Source organism: Salmo salar, chromosome ssa17, assembly GCF_905237065.1.
Source record: "Salmo salar chromosome ssa17, Ssal_v3.1, whole genome shotgun sequence".
NCBI classification, from domain to species: Eukaryota; Metazoa; Chordata; class Actinopteri; order Salmoniformes; family Salmonidae; genus Salmo; species Salmo salar.
The window spans coordinates 10,016,566-10,040,859 of record NC_059458.1 but is presented as its reverse complement, the minus strand read 5'-3'; the positions used below and the strand labels follow the sequence as shown (position 1 = coordinate 10,040,859).

The window sequence follows — 24,294 nt, the reverse complement described above, 5'->3', positions numbered from 1 at the left end:
CCCTACTATTTCTGATAGAGGATGTTCACAACGCGACAAAGATAACCTGGGGTCCAAGCTCTGCAGGCTGCAGTGCAGGGCGTGTCAGGGCCTCTATGATAAACCGACAAGGGACAAGGCCAAGCACACATCATAGAGGACCCCACACACAATCCCAATGTTTTGAGCTGCTGCCCTCCAGGAGGGTCCCACTGTTCAGCAAGAACAGGAGCAAGGCAAGTTTCATACCATCAGCCGTCGGGCTGCTGAACAGTGGGACATAGGATGATGCAGGCCCAGTACACGGTCAGACAGTAAGCCGCAGAGACTTTGAACATGTGAAAATGTAGCCTACATGTGTGACTTGTGTACTAACTTTCCAGTTTTCCATGCTGCATGTAATATATTGTGTTGTGTTTGTGTATTTGTAGGCTGACGTCACAAAATGCCTTTCCATGTAAATGGCCAATATAGTATAGATCTGTACTATACAGGATTCTTGGGACGTCCCTACCCCCATTAAAGTTGAAATGTACAATGGTAATGGTAAGGGTTCTGGTTCTGGTTACGGTTAGTGGTTAAGGTTAGGATTAGGGTTTAGGGTAGGGCATAGCTGCGGTAAGTAGTTTGGAGGTGGGCGTGCTGCAAAAAAAATTGGCCCGCACAACAGAAGTCTATATCTGTCAGCTAACACAGGACTCGTAAAGGCCCCGTGCACTACTTTTGTATTTTTTTTTTACTAAATGTATTGTAACGACCCTGGGTTTATAAGCGCGGAAATCGACTCTGCCGGTTGAGCATGCTTTTTCGGCACAGTCGATAGCGCGCCGGACTTCGGGCTTGAAGGTTGAGGGTTCGAGACCTGCTCCCTGCCTGCCTGTTTCATTCATTGTATCTAAGTGTTTACCAGAATTTGTAACTTGAGTCTCATAATTATCTGTACAAAACAGTTAATCTGATAATACTTGCTTGATATACATTTTCCAGTTTCTTGAAATACTTTGCAAATGCAACTTAATTCTATGCGAAAACTGAAATGGTCTATTCATTCCTTTTACTAGATGCTCTTATCCAGATGAACCTACAGCAGTGAGTGCCTGCATTTTCTTTCTGGTCCCCCTTTGAAATTGAATCCACAACGCTAGCATTGTAAGCACCATGCTCCACCAAATGAGCCACATCATCTCATCACATCACATCATCATAAACCACTTGATGTTTCAATGTACTCAGGTACTGTATTGTGCATTGCTTTTCTTTATGGTGATGGAAAGTCTACAGGTACAAATCTAGATGACCAGCCTATGTACAATACAGTAATGTATATTTACATTAAGTGGTTTGTAAGTATGGTAAATTAATACTCCACAGAAAGTGGTTGTTTTCCATCTTATTTGATCAAGAAAAATATTTAATTTGATGTGGGCCTGTTTTGGGTCTTTGCATATAACTTTACAGGACTAGTAAAAGCCCAGTGCACTACTTTATAAAATATTTTTATTCATATTATTCATATTATTATTTTTAATTTTTCAGGGGGTGCTGCAGCACCCTCAGCACCACTTCTTCTCGCGGCTATGGTGTAGGGACGTCCCAAGCACTGACCATAATGTGTAACGTAATGAAGGACCCCAACCCGATTCCCACACTGCCTCTTGCTCCAAAGAAATGCCTAGTATCCTTGCTCTGCTTGCTCCCATTACAGTCCTTTTAGACAGGGTTCTTTGCTCCCATTAATACTTATATTGTAACAAAATCCCTGGCTACAAATGTTGGGCTCCACCTATAACATCTGTATTCATTTCATTCGAATAGCCCACTGCTTCCTGTGTGCGCACAACACCTGCCCTTGAAATCCACAGATAACATCGCAAAGGACTACAAGCATAGAAGCAACACACTTTTTTCTATTTCACAAAATTGCTGTCACGTCCGTTCCATTATTGCGCTTGTGATGTCAGTGGATTTAGGTGCCCGTCACGAATGCCTGAAGAATAATGATGTGTCTCGTCAATGAGCGTTTCTGTGTGGGTTCCATGTCCTTCAGTTTAGTGGCTGGATTCTGATTTTACCCTCACTGAAAACACCTTGGATTGTGGACTCGGGATCGCTGCTTTACGTGCAGCCCTGAACACAAAACCTGCGTTTGTTTTGCGCGGATTGTGTAGCGTGTTTTATTCTAACTTTATGCACGAAATGGAATGCAGAGTATTGTCAATTCAGAGTCATGTTGTCAGGGGATATGTTGGCAATAAATCGGCATCATTTCCGTTACAGGTAGGAATCTATTCTATTCTGATACAATGTTTTGATGAGCTAATGTAACGGTATTTCATTCTATTTATTGAGTAGTGACAATTGTGCGCGCTTGCAGGTAGCAAAAGGTCACATGGCAAATATCCTTTTGGCGCTCGCAAAGGTGATGACAATCCCTGAACACTCAAAGGAAATAGAGATGATAGTATATTTTACATGTAACAATCATCAGACATATTGTTATGGCGAGAATATTCGTTCCATGATCATGCCTGTCAGATTAGGCACAACACCGTAGTATGGATGTGTGCGACATTCGTGAAGAACATTCGGATCAGACTCTTGCAGCAACGCAATCTCATCAATAGGGTCCGTGTGTCATCCGTTCACCCTCGTCCTCCTCATAATCAATACCATCATGAGATCCCCTTTTTTTCCCATCCTCCTCATCACATTAGACACTGCTGTGATTTGGGTACCATGGTGGTCATTATTTCCATGGACAGTTGATTGTCATCCAAATGTACAGGTCTGTCATAGATGATGACCGTAAAGGCATTTCAATTAGCTGGGAATCCTCAGTTTCTGCTGTCCTCAATTAGCTGGGAATCCTCAGTTTCTGCTGTCCTCAATTAGCTGGGAATCCTCTGTTTCTGCTGTCCTCAATTAGCTGGGAATCCTCCGTTTCTGCTGTCCTCAATTAGCTGGGAATCCTCTGTTTCTGCTGTCCTCAATTAGCTGGGAATCCTCTGTTTCTGCTGTCCTCAATTAGCTGGGAATCCTCTGTTTCTGCTGTCCTCAATTAGCTGGGAATCCTCAGTTTCTGCTGTCCTCAATTAGCTGGGAATCCTCTGTTTCTGCTGTCCTCAATTAGCTGGGAATCCTCTGTTTCTGCTGTCCTCAATTAGCTGGGAATCCTCAGTTTCTGCTGTCCTCAATTAGCTGGGAATCCTCTGTTTCTGCTGTCCTCAATTAGCTGGGAATCCTCAGTTTCTGCTGTCCTCAATTAGCTGGGAATCCTCAGTTTCTGCTGTCCTGAATTAGCTGGGAATCCTCAGTTTCTGCTGTCCTTAATTAGCTGGGAATCCTCTGTTTCTGCTGTCCTCAATTAGCTGGGAATCCTCTGTTTCTGCTGTCCTCAATTAGCTGGGAATCCTCTGTTTCTGCTGTCCTCAATTAGCTGGGAATCCTCAGTTTCTGCTGTCCTCAATTAGCTGGGAATCCTCTGTTTCTGCTGTCCTCAATTAGCTGGGAATCCTCAGTTTCTGCTGTCCTATCAGTTAAGAAAGACAGCAGAGAGATTCTGCATGGATAACTGGCGTATTTAGCATATATTCCTCTGACTGACGTCACTAAAGAGGAGACAGGAGCTTGTAATATAATTATCTTGATTAAACCCTGAGGCCAAAAACAATTCACTAAAAGGATTTACCTCCTGTTTCAATTGTTTATATTCACTGGCGATTTTAGCATGTACATCTTGGTGGGGCAAACTCCCCACATTTTTGGAATACATGCCATCAAAGCCACTACACAACACTAAACAATACATTAATTGCACTATGACGGTGACAAATGGGGCCCACAAACTGTTAGGGCCTACATAAAGCTGTCCCAACAGCAGAGCTTTCTTTTCAGCACCATGGAGTGAGTCCTTACCACCGCTACACCTGGCTATCAGAGGAGCCTTGTCTGGCAGCGAACCAGTTCATTCAGCCTCATTTACTGCCTTTGTAAAAACATAGCTGATATGGCTGACTTGCTTAAATGAATGTGGATTTTACGGACAATTGAGATGTACAAACTATGGCATAAGGGGGCGACAAGCGGACAAGAGGCAATCCGTAATTTCGAATAAGACATTAATGAGCGAGCCTGGACGGACGTAGTCAATATAACTATTTGTTCAGCACTTTTGAAATGCACAGCGACAGAATTCAGAACATGGGCCATTCTTACAGTATTATCCCTGTACACCAAGTCAGAACCGTAGGATAAATAAAGGGGGCATTTAAGCAGACAATGAAAGCACTTACAATATTCAATGATGACATTTCTCTAAAACAGGCTAAAGGCTACATGTGCACCAGAAAATCAGAACAGTAGGCTAAGTTATGAGGGGAAAGGGTGAGGCACAATGGCTACTAACAGCTTACTACACAACATACACTTAGTATTACTTGCTTAGATACAGTATACATATCTCCCTGGCATATGACATAATTTATTCAGCATCATACAATGCATTTTTGGACCTTGTTGTGCTGCAATCATTTGAACAGGAAGGTGGTGCAGCGGACCTTCTTGTGGGCAAATTCTGTCATCAAACTTTGTCATGAAAGTCTTCCATTCTCTGGATTTATGGTGCTTTCAAGACAACTGGGAACTCTAGAAAAACAAAACAAGGTTGATTCATGACATCAGTGATCTTCAGGTCGAAAAGAAAGAGGCCAGAGTTCCCAACTTGGAATTCGGAGTTGGATGACTGTTCAAAATGTATTTTCCCAGTCGGAGCTCATTTTTTACCGAGTTCCCAGTTGTCTTGAACTTACTGAAGTCTGAGATTTTCCTGTTCCGAGTTCCAGTTGTTTTGAACGTGGCAGAAGTCTTGCTGGGCTGACAGCACGGCCAATGTATTCAACCTGGCCCATGGTGTTGCATGTGAATGTTTATCCTTTTAAGCTTGGAAAAGAGACCCTAAAACCTAAACTTGGACCACATACCCTCTCCACTGAATAGTAGGCTAGTAGGCTAGTGATTGCTTTGCAACACTTGCAGTTAGCCACTGATTCTTTCCAAACCACTCATTGTTGAATTTGCGATTTCCAACTTGTTGTATAATGTTTATGTCCAATGAGCACTGATACGTTTTATCTATAATTTCTCTTCATAATGACAAGGATTGAAAAGGATTTGCCAGTAGATTGTCCACTTGATTCATGATGATGACCGCTTGTCTAGCTTGCTAGCTAAGATTTTGAAAGGTTGAAATGATCAGTCCAATCAAAGCTACGGTAAATAAAGTACCAGTCAAAAGTTTGGACACACCTACTCATTCAAGGTATTTTGACTATGTTCTACATTGTAGATTAATAGTGAAGACATGAAAACTATGAAATAAAACATATGGAATCATGTAGCAATCCAAAAAGTGTTAAACAAATATAAAGATATTTTAGATTCTTTAAAGTAGCCACTCTTTGCTTTGATGACAGCTTTGCACACTCTTGGCATTCTCTCAACCAGCTTCACCTGGAATGCTTTTCCAACAGTCTTGAAGGAGTTCCCACATATGCTGAGCACTTGTTGGCTGCTTTTCCTTCACTCTGCGGTCCAACTCATCCCAAACCATCTCAATTGGGTTGAGGTTGGGTGATTGTGGGGGTTGATGTTGAGATGTGTCTATTACTTGAACTCTGTGAAGCATTTATTTGGGCTGCAATCTGAGGTGCATTTGACTCTAATGAATTTATCCTCTGTAGCAGAGGTAAGTTTGGGTCTTCCTTTCCTGTGGCGGTCCTCATGAGAGCCAGTTTCATCATAGCTCTTGATGGTTTTTGCGACTGCACTTGAAGAAACTATCAAAGTTCTTGAAATGTTCCGGATTGACTGACCTTCGTGTCTTAAAGTAATGATGGACTGTCGTTTCTCTTTGCTTATTTGAGCTGTTCTTGCCATAATGGACTTGGTCTTTTACCAAACAGGGCTATCTTCTGTATACCACCCCTACCTTGTCACAACACAACTGATTGGCTCAAACACATTAAGAAGGAAAGAAATTCCACAAATTAACTTTTAACAAGGCACACCTGTTAATTGAAATGCATTCCAGGTGACTACCTCATGAAGCTGGTTGAGAGAATGCAAAGTGTGTGCAAAGCTGTCATCAAGGCAAAGGGTGGCTACTTTGAAGAATCTCAAATATAAAATATATTTTGATTTGGTTACTACATGATTCCATATGTGTTATTTCATAGTTTTGATATTTTCACTGTTATTCTACAATGTAGCATAAAAACCCTTGAATGAGTAGGTGTGTCCAAACTTTTGACTGGTAGTGTATAACGTGATTTGACGTCATTTTATCAGTGGCCAATGACCTTGAGCCTTCTTGGATGGGCACTTCTATTGTAAATCTATGGCAGTACCCAAGGGGTGTGAATTTTCAAGCTCTCCCTATAGATTTTACGGTGACGTAGTGTCCCCATTACTGACTGGACACTGAGCCAATCACGGTGCAACTAGAGAACATTACCAACCCCTACGCTCCGTTTTTTCCGCTGGCTGCCCCACCACCACAGAAAGCACTGAGCTAGGCTGAAACACCTGCATCTTGGAGCTGCCTTACTCAAGAAAGCAAAAAAGAGACCATGTTTGTATGTGGCTTTATTAACGACATATTTATTTATTACATTGTTTGCAAACTGATATGTGACACGTATTAATGCAAAACAGGCATGTTGCATGTTATTTTGGCATTAATACGTGTCACATATCAGTTTGCAAACAATGTAAAAAATTATTATTGAGTTAATAAAGCCGCATACAAACCTGGTCTCTTTTTTGCTTTCTGACACCAAGTCAGAACCGTAGGATAAATAAAGGGGGCATATAAGCAGATAATGAAAGCTCTTAAAAAGTTTGATGATGACATTTCTCTGAAACAGGTTAGAGGCTACATGTGGGGCTCAAAATGACAGGTCGCCACTGGTTATATCAATCTGTTGCATGTGAAGTCATGTAAGTGAAATCTATTAGTGTGGGTACTCTAAGTCAAAACCATTGCCTTCTATCATGTTAAAAAAAAATCCCCTTGGGGCAGCCTGCTTAATACATTGCAGGAGTCAGTGTCAAAATGAGGCTTAGTAAAATGGCTGGTAATTTGAAACGTGTAGGGCTGTTCTTGCTTTGTGGACTATTTCTACAATATAAGGTGGACTAAGCTATGTTTAATTTCAAGTTAAATGGGCTCCAATAGCCCAGGAGACCCTCACTGTTAGTCACTGACTCAACAGCTTTATAGGTCCAATACATTTCAGAATTGCATGCATTAAACATTATGAAAAATGTGTTTTTAGTTGTGGAATAATACAAATGTATGGGGGGGGGGATGTCCCTTTTGAGGGCTGGTTCAATGACATTTTTAAACGGACCACCACATCTCTAAATCTGGCCTTTTGTATAGCCTAGATCAGGGGTATTCAACTCTTACCCTACGAGCTACGGCGCCTGCTGGTTTTCTGTTCTAAATCAGTCTTTGATTAGAGCGGAACAATGGAAAAAAGCAGTGGAACTTGCTTCGAGGTCCAGAGTTGAGTTTGAGGGGCCTAGGTGATTAACCTACCCACCAGTGGAGGCTGCTGAGGGGAGGACGGCTCATAATAATGGCTGGAACAGAGCAGATGGAATGGCATCCGATACCATTCCACCTATTCCGCTCCAGCCATTACCACGAGCCGGTCCTCCCCAATTAAGGTGCCACCAACCTCCTGTGCTACCCACATTGTTCGTCTTCTGCTCAATGCTTTGATTAATGCTCTGTCTGTCTCTTCCACAGGTGCTGGGTTTTGAGGTGGATTCAATCAACTCGGTACAGTTCTCCAATCATACAGGTACATATAATGTAGGGCAGGGTTGGGGTCATTTCTATTTACATTTTAGTCAATTCAGGCACTGAAATTCCAATTCTCTTAAATTAAGAAAATGTGGAATTGGAATTTGGTGAACTTTATGAATTGCCTGTAATTTATAAAAGTATCAAGTACCATGTGTTGCTGTCTTGTATAGTTTTAACCCTTCCTGAAAGGAGATTATTTCACCTTTTTGAGAGAAGAACAGTGTCTTTGGTACTGTTACTGTCATTGCTGAAAGATCTTGACGTATTTTGCGTATGCTAATAATTTTCATATACCCTTTAAGCTACCTGCCTCTCCCTAACCTACCATTATATTTCCACTATGACTGCAATCAACCCTTATCACATGAAACAAAATCTCTTCCATCTTGAAAGTGGAGCTGTTGATCAGGCTCACGTCAGGAAAAGTGTGATGAAAAGATATGGGTTTTGTTGTGTCACATTCCTCATTGTGTCAAGTTAACAGACAAGTTCTTGGGTGGAACAAAGTATCACTGGTTGTAATGGTTAAAGTGACACCACATGTACAATTTGTCCTCTCTTAAGTGGAGAAGATGAATTGTCTGTCAGGGCCAGTTCAGGACACAGTCTCAGGATTGTATTTAGCTCTACATGGGATCTGACTGGGGGATAGCCTACACGCTGACGGTGCAGGTGGTCTGAGAGAAACGGAAACGATGGCATAACAAGAGGCCGCTGTTGAGCCACACTACAGTATAGGCTACTGCACTTGTTGACTTTCTCTCTCTCACACCCCCACACACACCTGCCCTGCTTAATAGGCCTTTGAGTTACTTAATAAAATAACACGTTTGTGATCATCTTCAGTGCCACTGGTGTGTCTTGGGTTATTCATTGAGAAGTGTTTCCAACAGGGTTCAAACCTGGGTCTTCTGTGCCTTACAAAACTGTGTTAGCCCACTAAGCCTACACAAATAATCAGGTCTCAGACAAGGTTACTCATGACGCAAGCTTACACGAACCACCTCCTTTACACTTTCCTCCCCTTTGACCTCCTCCTGGGCCTCACATAAACCCATCCAGGTTACAGCACCAATGTTATCAACTGTGGTTTGATCCTGGGTCTCTTGTATGCCACAAGACTGTGTTAGCCCGCTCTAGTCATTCATTGATTACAGCTCAGCATTCAACACCATAGTGCCCTCAAAGCTCATCACTAAGCTAAGGACCCTGGGACTAAACACTTCCCTCTGCAACTGGATCCTGGACTTCCTGACGGGCCGCCCCAGAACAACTCATCTGCCACGCTGATCCTCAACACGGGGGCCCCTCAGGGGTGCGTGCTCAGTCCCCTCCTGTACCCCCTGTTCACTCATGACTGCATGGCCAGGCACGACTTCAACACCGTCATTAAGTTTGCCGTTGACACAACAGTGGTAGGCCTGATCACCGAAAATGATCAGACAGCCTATAGGGAGGAGGTCAGAGACCTGGCAGTGTGGTGCCAGGACAACAACCTCTGCCTTAACGTGATCAAGACAAAGGAGATGATTGTGGACTATAGCAAAAGGAGGACCGAGCACGCCCCATTCTCATCGACGAGGCTGTAGTGGAGCAGGTTGAGAGTTTCAAGTTCCTTGGTGTCCACATCACCAACAAACTATCATGGTCCAAACATGTGTCCCCGCACATTGATTCTGTACTGTGGTCCCGTGTGGCTCAGTTGGTAGAGCATGGTGTTTGCAACGCCAGGGTTGTGGGTTCGATTCCCACGGGGGACCAGTACAAAAAAAATATAATAAATGTATGCATTCACTACTGTAAGTCGCTCTGGATAAGAGCGTCTGCTAAATGACTAAAATGTAAATGTAAATGTACTGGTACCCCCTGTATACATTTCGCTTGTTATTTTACTGCTGCTACTGAATTATTTGATACTTTTATTTTCAATTTTTACTTATATATTTTTACTTAACACTTCTTCTTATTTTTTTTCTTAAAATATCTTAAAGCATTGTTAGTTAAGGGCTTGTAAGTAATCATTTCACTGTTGTATTTGGCGCATGTGACAAATAAAATTTGATTTGATTTAGTCTCAAGAAAGGTTACTCATCAACATGCGAGCAAGGTTCTCTGAACCACCCTTGTAACAGGAGCCCCATTTGGAAGGGACACCCTGACGCTGAGTCCCATAGCTATGGGGCAGAGATTAGCAGTCAGTCTCACAGTAATCTCTCTCAGATATCCAAGGATTCTATGTCCCAAACCATGGACCCCTATTCCCTATATACAGTTGTGTGCTACTTTTGACCAGGGCTTATAGAGCGCTGGTCAAAAAGTAGTGTACTATGTAGGGAATAGGGCGTCATTTTGGATGCAAACCTCCAGGCACCGCCAATCACTCACTCCGCTGCCTGTTCACACTTCACTGCTGCACGAGTCACCTGCCGGCGGCCCCATGAGCCCGTCACATCCACTACAGAGGAAATCTTCAGAGGGACTCCAGCTCTATTGTGATGTCAATAGTGACAGCAGAATGCACTGGATGCCACTAGGGCAATTATGTAACAATTGTGCCAAATGTTTTGGGGTTGTGGACACTGTTATAGCCTAGTACAGTAGTTGTACAGGGTCACCTAAGGGAAGATGGGAGGGGGCTGTTGGTCTTCGAGCTGAAGGGGAATGACATGGTAGACACCAGTGTGTTTGTGTGTGCGCACGTCCGTGTGTGTCTGTGGAAGAAACGTGAACGAGTGCTAATTGAGATCGCACCACTGTCAGGCTCCTCTCGGTTTCCGTCTCTCACTTCATCTGTCGCTCCGTCTGGGAAACCATGGATGCCTGCCTGAGCCCGATGAGCAGCATGTGCAAGACGGAGAGGAAGTGAGTGATTGTGAGGGAGATTAAAAGAGAGCAGAGGGATAAGTACACTGTGTGTATCTGACGTAAGTTTGAGGAATGACCCTATCTATTGCACCGCGTCTGTCAACATATGAATTAGCCAGCCTCGTGTGCCCGCTGGTGTTCTTGCTAAGTGTTCATTCATGGGCAGATGTCCTGGAGAGCAGCACCGTGTCAAAGAGCCAGTCTGACTGTGCTGAGCTCATCCACTTGAATGTGCCAGGTCGCTCTCGCGAAATAGGTTTTTAACCTCAAAAGATCTTTCCTGGTTAAATAACGGTAAACATTCATCTAGAAGGATCTGTACTGTTCAACGAGGGGAGGCACTGTCCTGCTATCGTCCCCCCTATTAGAGCTCTCCCCTCTGGGCTTGGGGCGCAAGCTAATCCCTGGCCCCTCAGCCCTCACCATGCTATATGCTAGTCCCATAGCCCTCTCTGTCCACTTGTCACACAACTCCCTGTGTCCTCTCAGCCTCCCCACGCTCCCACAGCTTCTGGGTAATTGGTTAAACGACCCCCATGTTTGCTTTGATACAGTGTTCACACCTAACCGAATGCATACAGTCCAGCAGTACAAATCAACCGCTTTAAGTCCGGAAGTTTACGTGATTCCTCTGAGTCAGGGGAAGACTTGGACAACCAGGTGATGGGTTTTCCTTACTAATCAGTGACCTTAATTCATCAATCAAGTACAAGAGAATAGCGAAAACCCGCAGACACTCGGCCCTCTGTGGAATGGGTTTGACACGTGCTCAAAGTTATTTAACCTTAAGTTTGTTATTAAGTATTTTGAAGGCGCCAACAACAACAAAAAGAGTTGGTGCCTCTAGGGCAATTCAGACGGCTAATGAAGGATTTTTTTTTACTGAAGAATGCGTTTGTTTTCAATGATCGCATTTGCTTTTTGTGTATTGGTTAATATTGATGTGTATAGATGTGTGTTTGACACAAGGCTCATCTGTTAAAGATACCTTGGTCTCAGCATGTCTCTCTACAAATAAAGAAAAAGAATACAGATTTATTGGGACATCATTATGCCCAAAAAGTGCATAACGATTAAAAGACCCGTACACATCGCTCATGAATGATCCATCTTTGAGTGCCTTAACATTTGTTGGCACCTAAATCAGCCCCATTCCTCCGGTTGTCTTGTTGTTAGCTGCCATTCTTATGTCCCTGCCCTGGGTTAATGGAAATGTATTTTTTGAAAAGGCTTGGCTCAGACTTATCCTTTGTAAGCAGTTCCAGTTTGGCTAAGGATGAGAGAATGCCACATCTTGACTACTTCTTAAGGGTTTTTACTGTTGTTCCTTTCGAGACAGGAACATGCAATATCGATTGGACCATTACTGTATCTACTAACTCAGTCGTAGTTTTCTCACGAGCACACAATCACACACAGTTCACTGAGTTTCTGAAGATGTGTGGAACGTCAGACATAATTTAGATTCTGGAAGATCATAGCAATGGAGGCCAAAACCCCTGCTCCTGTCGTACGGGCCACTCCGCTCATCACACATCAAACATTACTGCAATGAGGAAGATTCAGACTTTAATTATGTCAGTGACTTAGGCTAGATACTGCAGTTTCATCTCTGGTTGTGTACCAAATGGCACCCTAATCCGTACAGTGGCAATAGGGCTCTGGTCAAAAGTAGTGCACTATATAGGGAATGAGTACCATTTGGGATGTAACATTTGTCATTTCCTATGCCTAATAGTATTTTTTCAAGGTTTTAAATAACAATGTTTTTGCTGTGTTTGTGTGTGTGTGTGTGTGTGTGTGTGTGTGTGTGTGTGTGTGTGTGTGTGTGTGTGTGTGTGTGTGTGTGTGTGTTAGCTTTAGGGGGGCAAAGAGAAGCAGGGCCTGATGGGTAGATTCAGCTCAAAACACAGTGGCACTTATCTTCCCAGTGGGGAAGGATACGCAGCGTCTATCTCTTCTTCACTCTGCACATGCTGAAGAAAACGTGTTTGTGTATGTGTGTTTGTGTATGTGTGTGTGTCTTGGATTGTGACGAGCTGAAAATGCTCTCCCCAGCAGCGAATCATGCAATTGCGACAGCAGAAAATTATGACGACAGAGCCAGCCTCTATCACAAAGATTTCTCTCCTTCCTTGGCTCTCTCTCTCTCTCTCTCTCTCTCTCTCTCTCTCTCTCTCTCTCTCTCTCTCTCTCTCTCTCTCTCTCACACAGACGAGCAGCGGCAACTCTTTATTGCTCTCAGCCCCTCAGGCTTTCTTCTGGCCTGTTACTAGGCAACTAGCACCACACCATGTGATCTGCTGGGTGACTCACCTGAAGTGTGACATCACAATTCCTGCGGCAGCGACACTGGTCTCTGACAAAATGCTGGTTGCCCCCACAGCCCCGCACATTTTTTTTGGCATTTGAGGGAGCTGACGGCAACCAACATGCCCCATGTCCCATCCCCCTTCCTGAGAAGCTGTCTCACTGTGGCTGGGTGCTTCTCTAGGCCCCCTCTGTGTAGAAAAGAAATCAGCACTGTTAACTGTTGTTTTCATCATTTAAACCATAGAAATTAATGAAGATACTAGCCTATGTTGTGAACTGTCAGTTGTTCTGATTGCGTCCCGATTCTCCACACTTTCCCAAAAGTTGCACTGGCTCAATCCCCGTCATAGATTTAAAAGCATTGGTGGAGGAAGTTTTCACCATTGTTAAATCCATTACAGGGGAAGTGTTGTTACTCTGTTGTGGAGTTGTCTCCCTGACCCCTCACCTCTAAACTTGTCCTCTGTCCCTAGGTTACTCCCACTGGAAAGGCCAGGTGCTGACCGCGGACGAGCTGCACGTCCTCTACGAGGGGATCAAGCTCAACAACGTCCACCACTACGACTATGTTCTCACAGGTGAGACGCACACACAGAAAGAAGTGAAGGCTAGCGGTAGCAGTGCTAGCAGACTGGGGATGGTTGTTCGTTTATATCAAGTATTTATTTAGGATTGGTTAGACTGTCTTGTACACATTCGCTGCTGAAAGCTGAATTGCTGTATACAGACAAAAAAGAAACAAGGGAAAAAAAAGGAGATAATAGCTAGCTAGCTGAAGAAATGTTTCATAGAGAGCGGCTAGCTAAGTCAATAGCTTCATAGAGTGCCTGCTTCTGGTCAAAGCATAAATTCTCTTCAGGCAGATGTTGTTCTCGTCAGTCCTCATCTCCCTCTGCAGCTTTCCAGGGAGAACACAGGAAGCAGTTGAGGGACATGAGCCTCGTGAGGTCACCCAGACAGAGATGGTGTCGGGCTGCAGGGTTTACAGAACCTAATGTCAGTCAGCCTGTCAGATGTTCGCCCACAGCCACTGTTCTGTGGTGGCCGTCGTGCTCTGCTAGCCCTGGCCCAGAGAGAGAGAGGCGGAACCCAAACGCTGGCACTCCCTGATGGGTTACGTCTCCTCTCCTATCACCTTGAGAGGGAGAGGAGAAGAGGAGAGAGGGAGAGAGAAAGAGGGAGCAGACAATAAGAGAGAGAAGAGGGGAGGAGAGAGTGAAGGTCATGGTTTTATTCTCTCCGAGTCCTTGTGAATCTGTCGAGGTGTGAAATGTAGCCAAACTGGAAAGTGTTGGAACAGCTACATTCTAGAAAGCAGACTATTGGTTGGTCAGCTCTTTTATTAAGACAGACTGCCAGACATTTGGAAGTAATCGTTACGGACACACGAGTAGATATCATGGATACAGTAGTTGAGACTTAAGTACTGCTAAAAAAAACTAATTTAGGCTACGTACTGTATATCACCAACAACGAAAAGGTTCACCTTGAATAGACTCTTAGGTTTGTCAGTTGAAACTTTGTCTGTAAGAAACATAGCTTACAAATGGGACTTACAGATGTCTCTGCGGTCAGGTACATGGGATGAAGTACTCTGTGTGTATCATCCTATAAGTGGATAACCTGAATAAGAGGAGTTTGAGTTAGAATCTAGCCGTGCCAATTTCCCAACTCTTCCCATGGCCCTAAATCTTCGTCATTTACAGATCGGTCAAAAGTAAGAAATATGGTGGAAGCTCAACTAATACACTGATCGTGTAGCGCATGGGGATGTGTGAAACTCACTCCTTAGCCTGAAGTGTCCCCACTTGTGCTGCCAAATAGCTAGCTTCAGGAGGGAGGTATGTTTGCAAGGCAGAGGTCCTGGGTTTGAGCCCTCGGTATGAGCCAAAATTAGGAGGAAGCGGTAGTCGCTAAGCAAGCAGTGTGTCGTTATTTATACTAATACCTATCCAGACCCTTCAGATTGGCAAAAACTAGGGTTAGGGGCTAGGAAGGGAATTGGTGTTGAGACAGTTAGCCCCTGTGTGTTTAAATCAGCCATGAGGACATGGGCTTTCCCTCACTGAGAGCCTGGTGGCCGAGCCCAAAAGTGAGGCGCACACGCAAACGAGACTTACATCAGCATTCCCATTGAATCATCTTCCTCTCTTCTGGCCCTTATCTCCCACGTACTGTATGTACAACCAGCACTGCAGCGTCAGCAGGTCCTGCACACACACACACACACACACACACTGTTAATTGTGTCCACTCTGAGAAAGCACTGACACACTCACTGTCAAACCATGATCCCCGATCCTCTCATTAGAGCCCTGGGTGAGGGGTTGGTTTTGTCTGCAGTGAACTGTATAAAACTTTATTGAGACATTGAGGAGTTTGCTTTGACCCAGAATCCTCTTCGCCCCTCAGGGTACACTCGAGACACTTCCTTTCTGGAGATGGTTGTGGACATCGTACAAGAGCTGAAGAGGGCCAATCCTAACCTTGTGTATGGTGTGTATCCCTCGCTATGTCAACCCTACGTGCGTGTGTCTCACACATCTGTTCAAATCAACAGTTCTCGTTTGCCTTTTCAGTGTGTGACCCGGTGCTGGGGGACCATGGCTCCATGGTGAGTACTTTGTGCGTTTTGTGTTACGCTGCCTGTATTTTGTATGTTTTATTGAACAGAGCAGAAAGATTGGAAGAGTTCGTCATAGACAGCGGGTCGGATTTGAACCCACACTGACAGTGGTAGGTATGTATCCTACATCATCGAGGCCACCAGAGAGTACTGTAAGTTTAATGAGGGATCAGATGGGACTAGTAAGTGATGTCACTACTCCTGCTCAATCTCATTGAATGGGGCAACACTGACCTTCAGCTTTACCTGACCAATGAGTTAAACCTAAGACCACAGTCACACTGAGACGCAGAAACAGAAATCCTATATGCATTCATCAATTGCCTGTTTTTGTCTGTCTGGCAAAAGTTCAATTCAAGTCAACTATTTTTGGACGAGCTGCGTATGTAAAAAGGCATATTGAGCATTTTTTGATGGATAACAATCTCCCGCTGTCCGTTGAAAAACCACTGGCAAATCTTTCAGACACAAAATTTCAATGTGACTGCCACTTTCACTTTCTGTTATCCCTTGTCCTTTGTCTGTCTCTCCCTGTGTTTGTCCCTGTGTCACTTCCTGCCCCTGTCTCTCTCCCTCTATCTCGCTCCCCCTCTCTTACTGGAATCTCTTCTTTACCTTTATGGGCTGAGCGTCGGGTGTCAGTCGACATGATGCCATTGTTGCGTCACGGTGTGGGTGTGTGACGTGTGTGTGCGTGTGTGTGTTGCGGAGGGTGGATTGGGGAAGGACAGACCGCATCTCATTTCACAGTGACAGATGAAATTAGCATGAGTGGAGCTGCCCTCGCTGTCTACAGAGAGAATTATGCGGAATAATTTGCTCGATTGTGACTCACTGTGCGTGCGTGTTACAGTGTGCGTGTGTGTGCGTACGCTAGTATTTGTGTGTGTGTGTCTGATAGGTAGAGAGAGCAGAAGGGCGTACATGCATAATGTTTGTTGATGTATATAGTGACATTGAGAAAATGGTGTGTATACTTGTTGTGCTCATCATTCTGATTTACTCAATACATCCATCCTTTCCTCGTCCCCTTTTCTTCGTCTGCTCTGATCTGAGCTAGGCAGGAATTTCAGCTCGGTGTAGATAAATAAGGGCTGATGAGGAGAGGCACTTCAAGTGATTCAGATGCATCCTGTGTGTGTGTGTGTGTGTGTGTGTGTGTGTGTGTGTGTGTGTGTGTGTGTGTGTGTGTGTGTGTGTGTGTGTGTGTGTGTGTGTGTGTGTGTGTGTGCGCGTGGCTGCTCACCGGTACTGATGTGTTTCTTTCTGTCTCCAGTATGTTCCAGAGAATCTGCACCCGGTCTACAAGAACAAGGTGGTGCCAGTGGCCGACATCATCACACCCAATCAGTTTGAAGCAGAGTGAGTAACAGTGAACCTATACAGCTGCTGTGTGTGTGTGTGTGTGTGTGTGTGTGTGTGTGTGTGAGAGAGAGAGAGAGAGACGGAGAGTTAAATCACCACAGGGACTGTATCGTATCTGTTACGATCACTATCATTAAGCCTCATCCACATCCCGATCAGCTACATTGATGTCATTTTACTCAATATCCTATCAGCTGATAAACAGATACACCAAAGGCCTATGTATGGCGTGTAGCATGTCAGTAAGATGGCTGCTACGCTGAGTGATACCCAGTCACTCCACTCTGTGTTTGTCTGCTTGTCCTTTTGTCTGCATTCCTCCATCATTTTTCCTGTGTTGGTTTGTGTGTGCTCCACTGCTTCTCCCCTCGCTCCTTTCAACCCTACTTCTAAACCACCTCCTCCACTCATCACTGCAATCCCAGTCCTACTGGGGCACAGGGTCCCTCTGGTGGATACCCAGGGGATGAAAGATGAATAATCATATACTGTACGTTGTGTCTGAAGTGTTTCCACAGCATAATGATGGTCTCAGTCGTTTAGCTAGGAGATGATAGCGTAAATGTTGCTCACTGTCTCTCACTTTGGTCACTAGAACACTGTTTGTTGGTTGCTGTTTACAATGGATGTGGTGTTAGTGTCAAGCAGAGGAGGCTGGTGGGGGGGGGGGAGCTATAGGAGGACGGACTCATTGTAATGGCTGGAATGGATGTGTTTGATACCGTTCCAATAATTCCATCCCAGCCATTACAATGAGCCCGTCCTCCTATAGCTCCTCCCACCAGCCTCCCCTGGTGTCAAGGTTAAATTCGCCTGGGCATGTTTGTGTGTGTGTGCGTGACCTTATTAATGTGCCCGTGTTTGTCCTCCAGGCTCCTGACAGGGAAGAACATTAGCACAGAGAAAGATGCAGTGGAGGTGAGTCTTAGCATAGAACATGCAACAGATATATTATGTTGCAAAGTTGTCCTCAAGTCATGTCGAACTTTGTCCATAATCCGTGGGCCATGTTTGAATACCAATAAAATGGATTCTTCTTTCCTTGAGGTATTCACTGATATGTAAGTAAGCGGATGGCATCCACCCCATTGTTTTCACCAAGCCTCCTCTCCAGCTGTGATTTCCTCAAGGAAAAAATAAATGAAGGGTGTATTTAAAATAAGATATATATTTTAAGGAGAGTGGAACTTTTACCATATGTTTTTATGCTTTATTACACTGAACTAATATAAACGCAACATGTAAAGTGTTGGTCCCATGTTTCATGAGCTGAAATAAAATATCCCAGATATGTTCCATACGCACAAAAATTGCACAAATATGTTTACATCCCTGTTAGTGAGCATTTCTCCTTTGCCAAGATAATCCATCCACCTGACAGGTGTGGCATATCAAGAAGCTGATTAAACAGCATGATCATTACACAGGTACACCTTGAACTGGGGACAACAAAAGGCCACTCTAAAATGTGAAGTTTTGTCACACAACACAATGACACAAATGTCTCAAATTTTGAGGGAGTGTGCTATTAGCATGCTGACTGCAGGATTGTCGACCAGAGATGTTGCTAGATAATTGAATGTTCATTTCTCTACTATAAGCCGCCTCCAACGTCGTTTTAGAGAATTTGGCAGTTCGTCCAACCGGCCTCACAACCGCAGACCACGTGTAATCACGCCAGTCCAGGACGTCCACATCCAAACTTCTTCACCTGCGGGATCGTCTAAGACCAGCCCCCCGGACAGCTGATAAAACTGGGTTTGCACATCCGAAGAGAAACTGTCAGAAACCATCTCAGGGAAGCTCATCTGTGTGCTCTTCATCCTCACCAAGGTCTTGACCTGACTGCAGTTCGGCTTTGTAACCGACTTCAGTGGGCAAATGCTCACCTTTGATGGCCACTGGCACGCTGGAGAAGTGTGCACTTCACGGATGAATCCCGGTTTCACATCTGTACTGGGCAGATGGCAGACAGTGTATATGGCGTCGTGTGGGTGAGCGGTTTGCTGATGTCAACATTGTGAACAGAGTGCCCCATGGTGGAGGTGGGGTTATGGTATGGGCAGGCATAAACTACGGACATCGAGCACAATTGCATTTTATTGATGGCAATTTCAATGCACAGAGATACCGTGACGAGGTTCTAAGGTCCATTGTCGTGCCATTCATCTGCCGCCATCACCTTATGTTTCAGCATGATAATGCACGGCGCCATGTTGCAAGGATCTGTACACAATTCCTGGAAGCTGAAAATTTCCCAGTTCTTCCATGGCCTGTCACCAGACATGTCACCCATTGAGCATGAATACAGATATGCATCTGTGACCAACAGATGCATATCTGTATTCCCAAGAAGGGTGGAGACGGGATTGAAGCCCTGTCTCTGCTGGGGAGGCATGAATATGGGCTGGGTGTTACCAACTCAACCATGGCCCTGCACAGAAGGGTGCATTTTTTAAGTATTTGATTTTGAATAGGGAGGTTTAAATGTAGCAGGAAGTTTACCTTTTTCCCCTGGCTGCTGCCTCCTTCCCCAGGTGATGGACCTGCTCCATAAGATGGGTCCTGACACGGTGGTCATCACCAGCTCTGACCTGCCCTCGCGTCTGGGTGACCGCTTCCTTGTGTCCCTGGGCAGCCAGAGGACGTGTAAGTGTGTGTGTGTGTGTGTGGTCAAGAGTGGGCAAACTAACAATGACAATGAGCAATTGATGTAACTGTCATGGTTTTATGTCCCATCTGTGAATCATTGGTCATTGGTGGTACATTTCCTCTTCTTGCATCTCCAGTGATGCCTGATGGTACCAAGTCCACACAGAGGGTCCGTATGGAAATCCCCAAGGTGGACGCTGTGTTTGTGGGGACAGGGGACCTGTTTGCTGCGATGCTGCTGGCCTGGACTCACCACTACCCCAATGACCTCAAGGTCTGCAGTGTGTACTAAAGCCAGTTATAAAACCTAGAGGGCTCATTTGGCACAAAAGACTGTGATTGTAAAGTGTAGGGTGAAGTTGCCCCTAGACTATTGGTCACCAACCAAAATGCAAGCCGAGATCTACCGCTCAGATTATTTTTAAAACATGACTTAAAAAACGTACGCCTATGCAACATTAACCAATTAAAAACAGTTCTGTAGTAATGAGGTTTGTGCAGTAGGCTATAGGCCCAATACATTATCACTGCATATTGGCTACGCTCCAATTGCCCAGCCAATGTTGTTCTTCTAAGGTCATTTTTTAATTATCTACATGTTTAAATGTAGGCATATGATCACACTGGTAATAGATAATTTGTTGTATTCCTTGTGAGGCACAGCTGGGTGAGCATAATAATTTGGTCCTTTTTTTTTTTACTAGACTGATGGCCTGCATCTGATGGTCAATCTGAGGGGAGGGAGGGAGCAGCGTTGAGGCTGCCTCTTACCCGACTCACCGTCCCTCCTCTCTCCCTCCCTCCGCTCGGAAAAGGGGACTCAGTCTTCCAGCTGATGGTGAAACTTAAGTCGCACTCCATTATTTCTGCCTCATGCACCAATTCATGTTGTTACTCCTATGAGCACAGAAAATGAAATATTCCTTGATATTAAAAAAGACACAAGCCGCTAATAATAACAACGCAAGCTTATCGGAAAACTTTCCGATACTCATTCATTGCATCTGCAGTGCTGGTTGTAGTGTGAGTGGAAGTAGGGAGAACACACATTTAATGACTTGTTGAACAAAGTGTTGACAGTGCTAAATAACAACTTAAACAGGAACTTACTTACTTATAAAAACATCAGCACTTTGCTGTATTCGTTGAGTCTCTCCCTAGTCATGGTTTTAAAAGTTTTGAAATCTCACATTACCTACCAACTTTGCTGTGCGTTCGAGGCTTCTTTTTACAGTCTATGGCGCAAGGAAACTGTAGACACGGAGATCTGAGTTATGTGATTGGCCAGCGGTAGACATATAGGTGCACTTGATTTGCTCTCCGGGCCTGCCGGGTAGGCGGACTTCTACCTTCAGACACATTAAATGGTTCAAAATGGTAACACTTTGCCTTCCCGGCGCTAGGGCTGCTGAATCAAGTGCACCTACCACCAACAGCATGAAACAAATTAAAAACGCAAGGCTTTATCATTGGGTTTTTCACAGAAATGTTTGGTGACCGACTAGGAATGGCTTGGAGATGGACCAATCGCGATCGACCGGTTGTTGACCACTGCCCTACATGCTGATCTTGAGTCAGTTTTGCATTTCCCCCACTAATGGTTAAGATTGGGGAAGGGGAAGATCATCCTAGATCTAGGGGAAACTTCACCCCGGACTGTGATAGTAATGGCCTTCCATGGCCCTGCCCATGCAGTCATAGAAGCAATCAATATAATAGATTGGAGGTGCACCCTCTAGGTTTTATAGCTCTCTCTTGTATAGCTAAAGCTCACCACTGATACTGTCAGCATCATACTTAGAATAATAGTGATATCAATCAGTCAGCTACGTTCCCACCATTCAAACTTCCCCCCAAAATTCTCAAGGTAAGGTCAAACTTGATAGTTCTGGTATGCTGGAGCTCTTACCAATATTTCAAAAATTGTCTGGACCACTGAAGGGGTGCTCAGTCCTAGGATTTTATAACCACAATTGTAAAAGAAGGATCTGGATGGCAGCTTAATTTCCTTTGAAAGTTTCAACATTGCTTTGACAAACAAGTCTCTCTCTGTCTTTCTCTCTCTCTCTCTCTGTTAGACTGCATGTGAGAAGACTTTCTCAGTCATGCATCACGTTATCAAGAGGACCATCTCCTATGCTCACGGTAAGACAAAATCAAGCATCATTTGACTCACTGTAAGAAGTGTTTGTGTGTATATGCGCTTGTGTTTAAGATGCTTGAGCATTCATTTGCTCCTTCTGTCTTTGTTTTTCTCTTTCGCTGGGTGATTCTCGCTCTCCTCTTTTTTCCCCCCCTCCATCTTTCTCTCTATCTCTTTCTCTCTTTCAGAGTTAGCAGGGCCTGGCCGAAAACCCAGCCCGCCTCAACTGGAGCTGAGAATGGTTCAGAGCAAAGCGGACATTGAGGACCCCGCCATCGTGATGGAGGCTACTGTCCTAACCCTATAGAGACTCCACCCCCCCTCTCCCACCACCCCCCACCCGCGCCACAACCGCACAATGTATAGGTGTTGTACATTTTGATCTGTAATGTGACATTGCCTTAGAAATCTCTTACAGAGCACAACATTTCCATATGAGGAGACTTAGCAGGGTATGGATGGACAGACGGGGGGTGAGCAGAGGAGGGGAAGACCTGAGTGGGCCGGGGTGGGGGCTACTGCACCTCAGACACCTCTTTTCGACAACCTGGTCTGTCTCGGTCTCTCTTCATCTCTCCCACTCCCTCTTTGAGCTCGCCTAACTTCTTGGTTTGTCCTGCACACACAGCTTCACAGCCCAGGCCAGGCCAGCCCAGGCCTAGACTATTCCAAGGCCAGGCATCACAGGGCTTATTGGAGTTGCAGCACTAGCTAACTACGGTGGCAATGTGGTGGCCCAGGCTAGCTAAAGCCTAGGCCGAGGTTATATCTGGCCTGCAAAAATCAACCAACCAACAATCTTTCAATCAATCAAACCTTGGGAAATATATGCACAGCTGAGGGCAGAATACTGATCAGGGATAGGATAGAATCTGAGGCACTTATTTGAGTGGAGGAGTGGTGGTTTCTAAACGTTTTACCTCATATGTCACAACAGGACAATGGTTTTGGGTATGTTGATTCTTAAATCAATTGTCTATGTTCAGTGCTTAGATCATGATCAGCGTATGATCATTGTAAGCACGTCACTAACTTTGTGGTTCTATGTTTTTGTTTGTTGTTTGTTATTTACAATGTGTGAAATGCTGGAGATCTATCATTTCAACATTTGTTGATGTATGACCCTTGTGTGTTCAAATTTCAATGTTATTGGAATGACCATGCGTATGTCTTTTATTTTGTTCTTAATTGGTTGCAAGGACTAGCAAGGATAATCTACACTGTTCATTTTATACATACAAATTAAGCAAAACATTCATCTACTTTTTTATGTATTTGTATATTTACATATCTTGGCCAGATATAATATTGATATGGTTTCTCTGTCTGTGCCAAACTTGTGCAATCAAATTATGTTAGAGACTGCCAAACTGGCTGTTTCCTGAAACAGACATGAAATTGCAATAAAGTTAATATGAATCCTGTTATTTAGCCAACTTGCTGTAAGTTTTCTGTCTGCCCCTGCTTTGTGGGGAATTCTCCATATCTTACGCTCTGTTCTGAAGAATGAACAATGTGGAGAAAGCCAATTTGATCTTTCTGGTGATGCTATGTTACAACCATTTATCCTCAGACAGGGGGAGTGTCCGTGTGCAGGACCAATCAGGGGTTAGTTCTGCTCTGACTGACATGTACTTACTCCTCAGCTTTTCATGAAACCAGTGAACTGTTTAATCTATGTTCCAACTGTGCGTTACTGTACATTTGTGTGTTTGCGTGTGTGTGTGTGAGAGTATGTACATGTATGTAAGTGTATATTTCCTCTGTAATGGGGTTTGGGGGGTTTAGGGGAGGGCATGGGGTTGTAGTTTAAAAAAAAGAAGAGAAGCAATGACTTATCATCCAGAAACGAGCCTTTCCGGTGCTGTCGTAGGAATAACCCAGCTGCTGACTAAGTCAGTGGTGGTGAGGTTTGTTGGCTGTGCCAGCTTTTGAACCCAAATACTGTATGTGGGCATTGAACTCCAAAACGGAAGCACCTAAAACTGCCATTGAGTGGTCCGAGTGTGTACTTTGAGTAGGAGCTTGGGGGAGTTGGATGGTCGAGGCTGTCTGTGTCTTCGGACAATATATATATATATATATATATATATATATATATATATATATATATATATATATATATATATATATATATATATATATATTGGTCTGAAGTGGGTTGCCTTGCAAAATGGAGTCTGGTCACATAACTAAATCTTCAGCTCTCCCAGTATTCTGTGGGAAACCATGGAAACAACATATTGACTGTTGTTGCAGCAATGTTTTAGCACATTCCCTGGGGGAAACGTAGAGGGATAGTTCACGGTGGATTACAAAATATATGTTATTTATACATGTATATAGTATATGTATAAATATGTCATGTACTGTGGATCATGAATCTGTGTTAAAGATATGGCCAATTTCTGAAACATATATTTGAGGGCGCTGCCTTGAATCAGATGGGACATTCCAAAGTATCTTATTCCCTAACAT

At 44.2% G+C, this 24,294-nt stretch overlaps 1 protein-coding gene across 2 annotated transcripts; it reads left to right on the top strand.

Annotated features, from left to right (window-relative positions):
- Window positions 1-1,875: 1,875 nt before the first annotated feature.
- pdxkb (pyridoxal (pyridoxine, vitamin B6) kinase b) lies at window positions 1,876-23,240 on the top strand. Of its 2 annotated transcripts, XM_014151266.2 has the most exons (11): window positions 1,879-2,256; window positions 7,793-7,847; window positions 13,504-13,608; window positions 15,443-15,526; window positions 15,610-15,644; window positions 16,933-17,018; window positions 17,894-17,939; window positions 19,559-19,670; window positions 19,811-19,947; window positions 21,752-21,818; window positions 22,005-23,240. In XM_014151266.2, exons 1-11 carry the CDS (start codon window positions 2,167-2,169, stop codon window positions 22,121-22,123), a joined length of 936 nt encoding a protein of 311 aa, XP_014006741.1. In that variant the 5' UTR covers window positions 1,879-2,166; the 3' UTR covers window positions 22,124-23,240. The 2 variants fall into 2 exon arrangements, with proteins under 2 accessions (XP_045554729.1, XP_014006741.1); XM_045698773.1 differs by lacking the exons at window positions 21,752-21,818; window positions 22,005-23,240 and adding an exon at window positions 20,378-21,743 and having other exon boundaries at window positions 1,876-2,256.
- The last annotated feature ends 1,054 nt before the right edge of the window (window positions 23,241-24,294 follow it).

What these genes read in the sequence shown, in the direction of transcription:
- pdxkb (XM_014151266.2), top strand. Translation starts at nt 2,167, where the DNA reads ATGCACGAAATGGAATGCAGAGTATTGTCAATTCAGAGTCATGTTGTC. An exon ending in CAATCCTAACCTTGTGTATG is followed by an intron (nt 15,527 to 15,609) that starts GTGTGTATCCCT and finishes TTGCCTTTTCAG; the next exon opens with TGTGTGACCCGGTGCTGGGG. An exon ending in CAGAGAAAGATGCAGTGGAG is followed by an intron (nt 17,940 to 19,558) that starts GTGAGTCTTAGC and finishes CTCCTTCCCCAG; the next exon opens with GTGATGGACCTGCTCCATAA.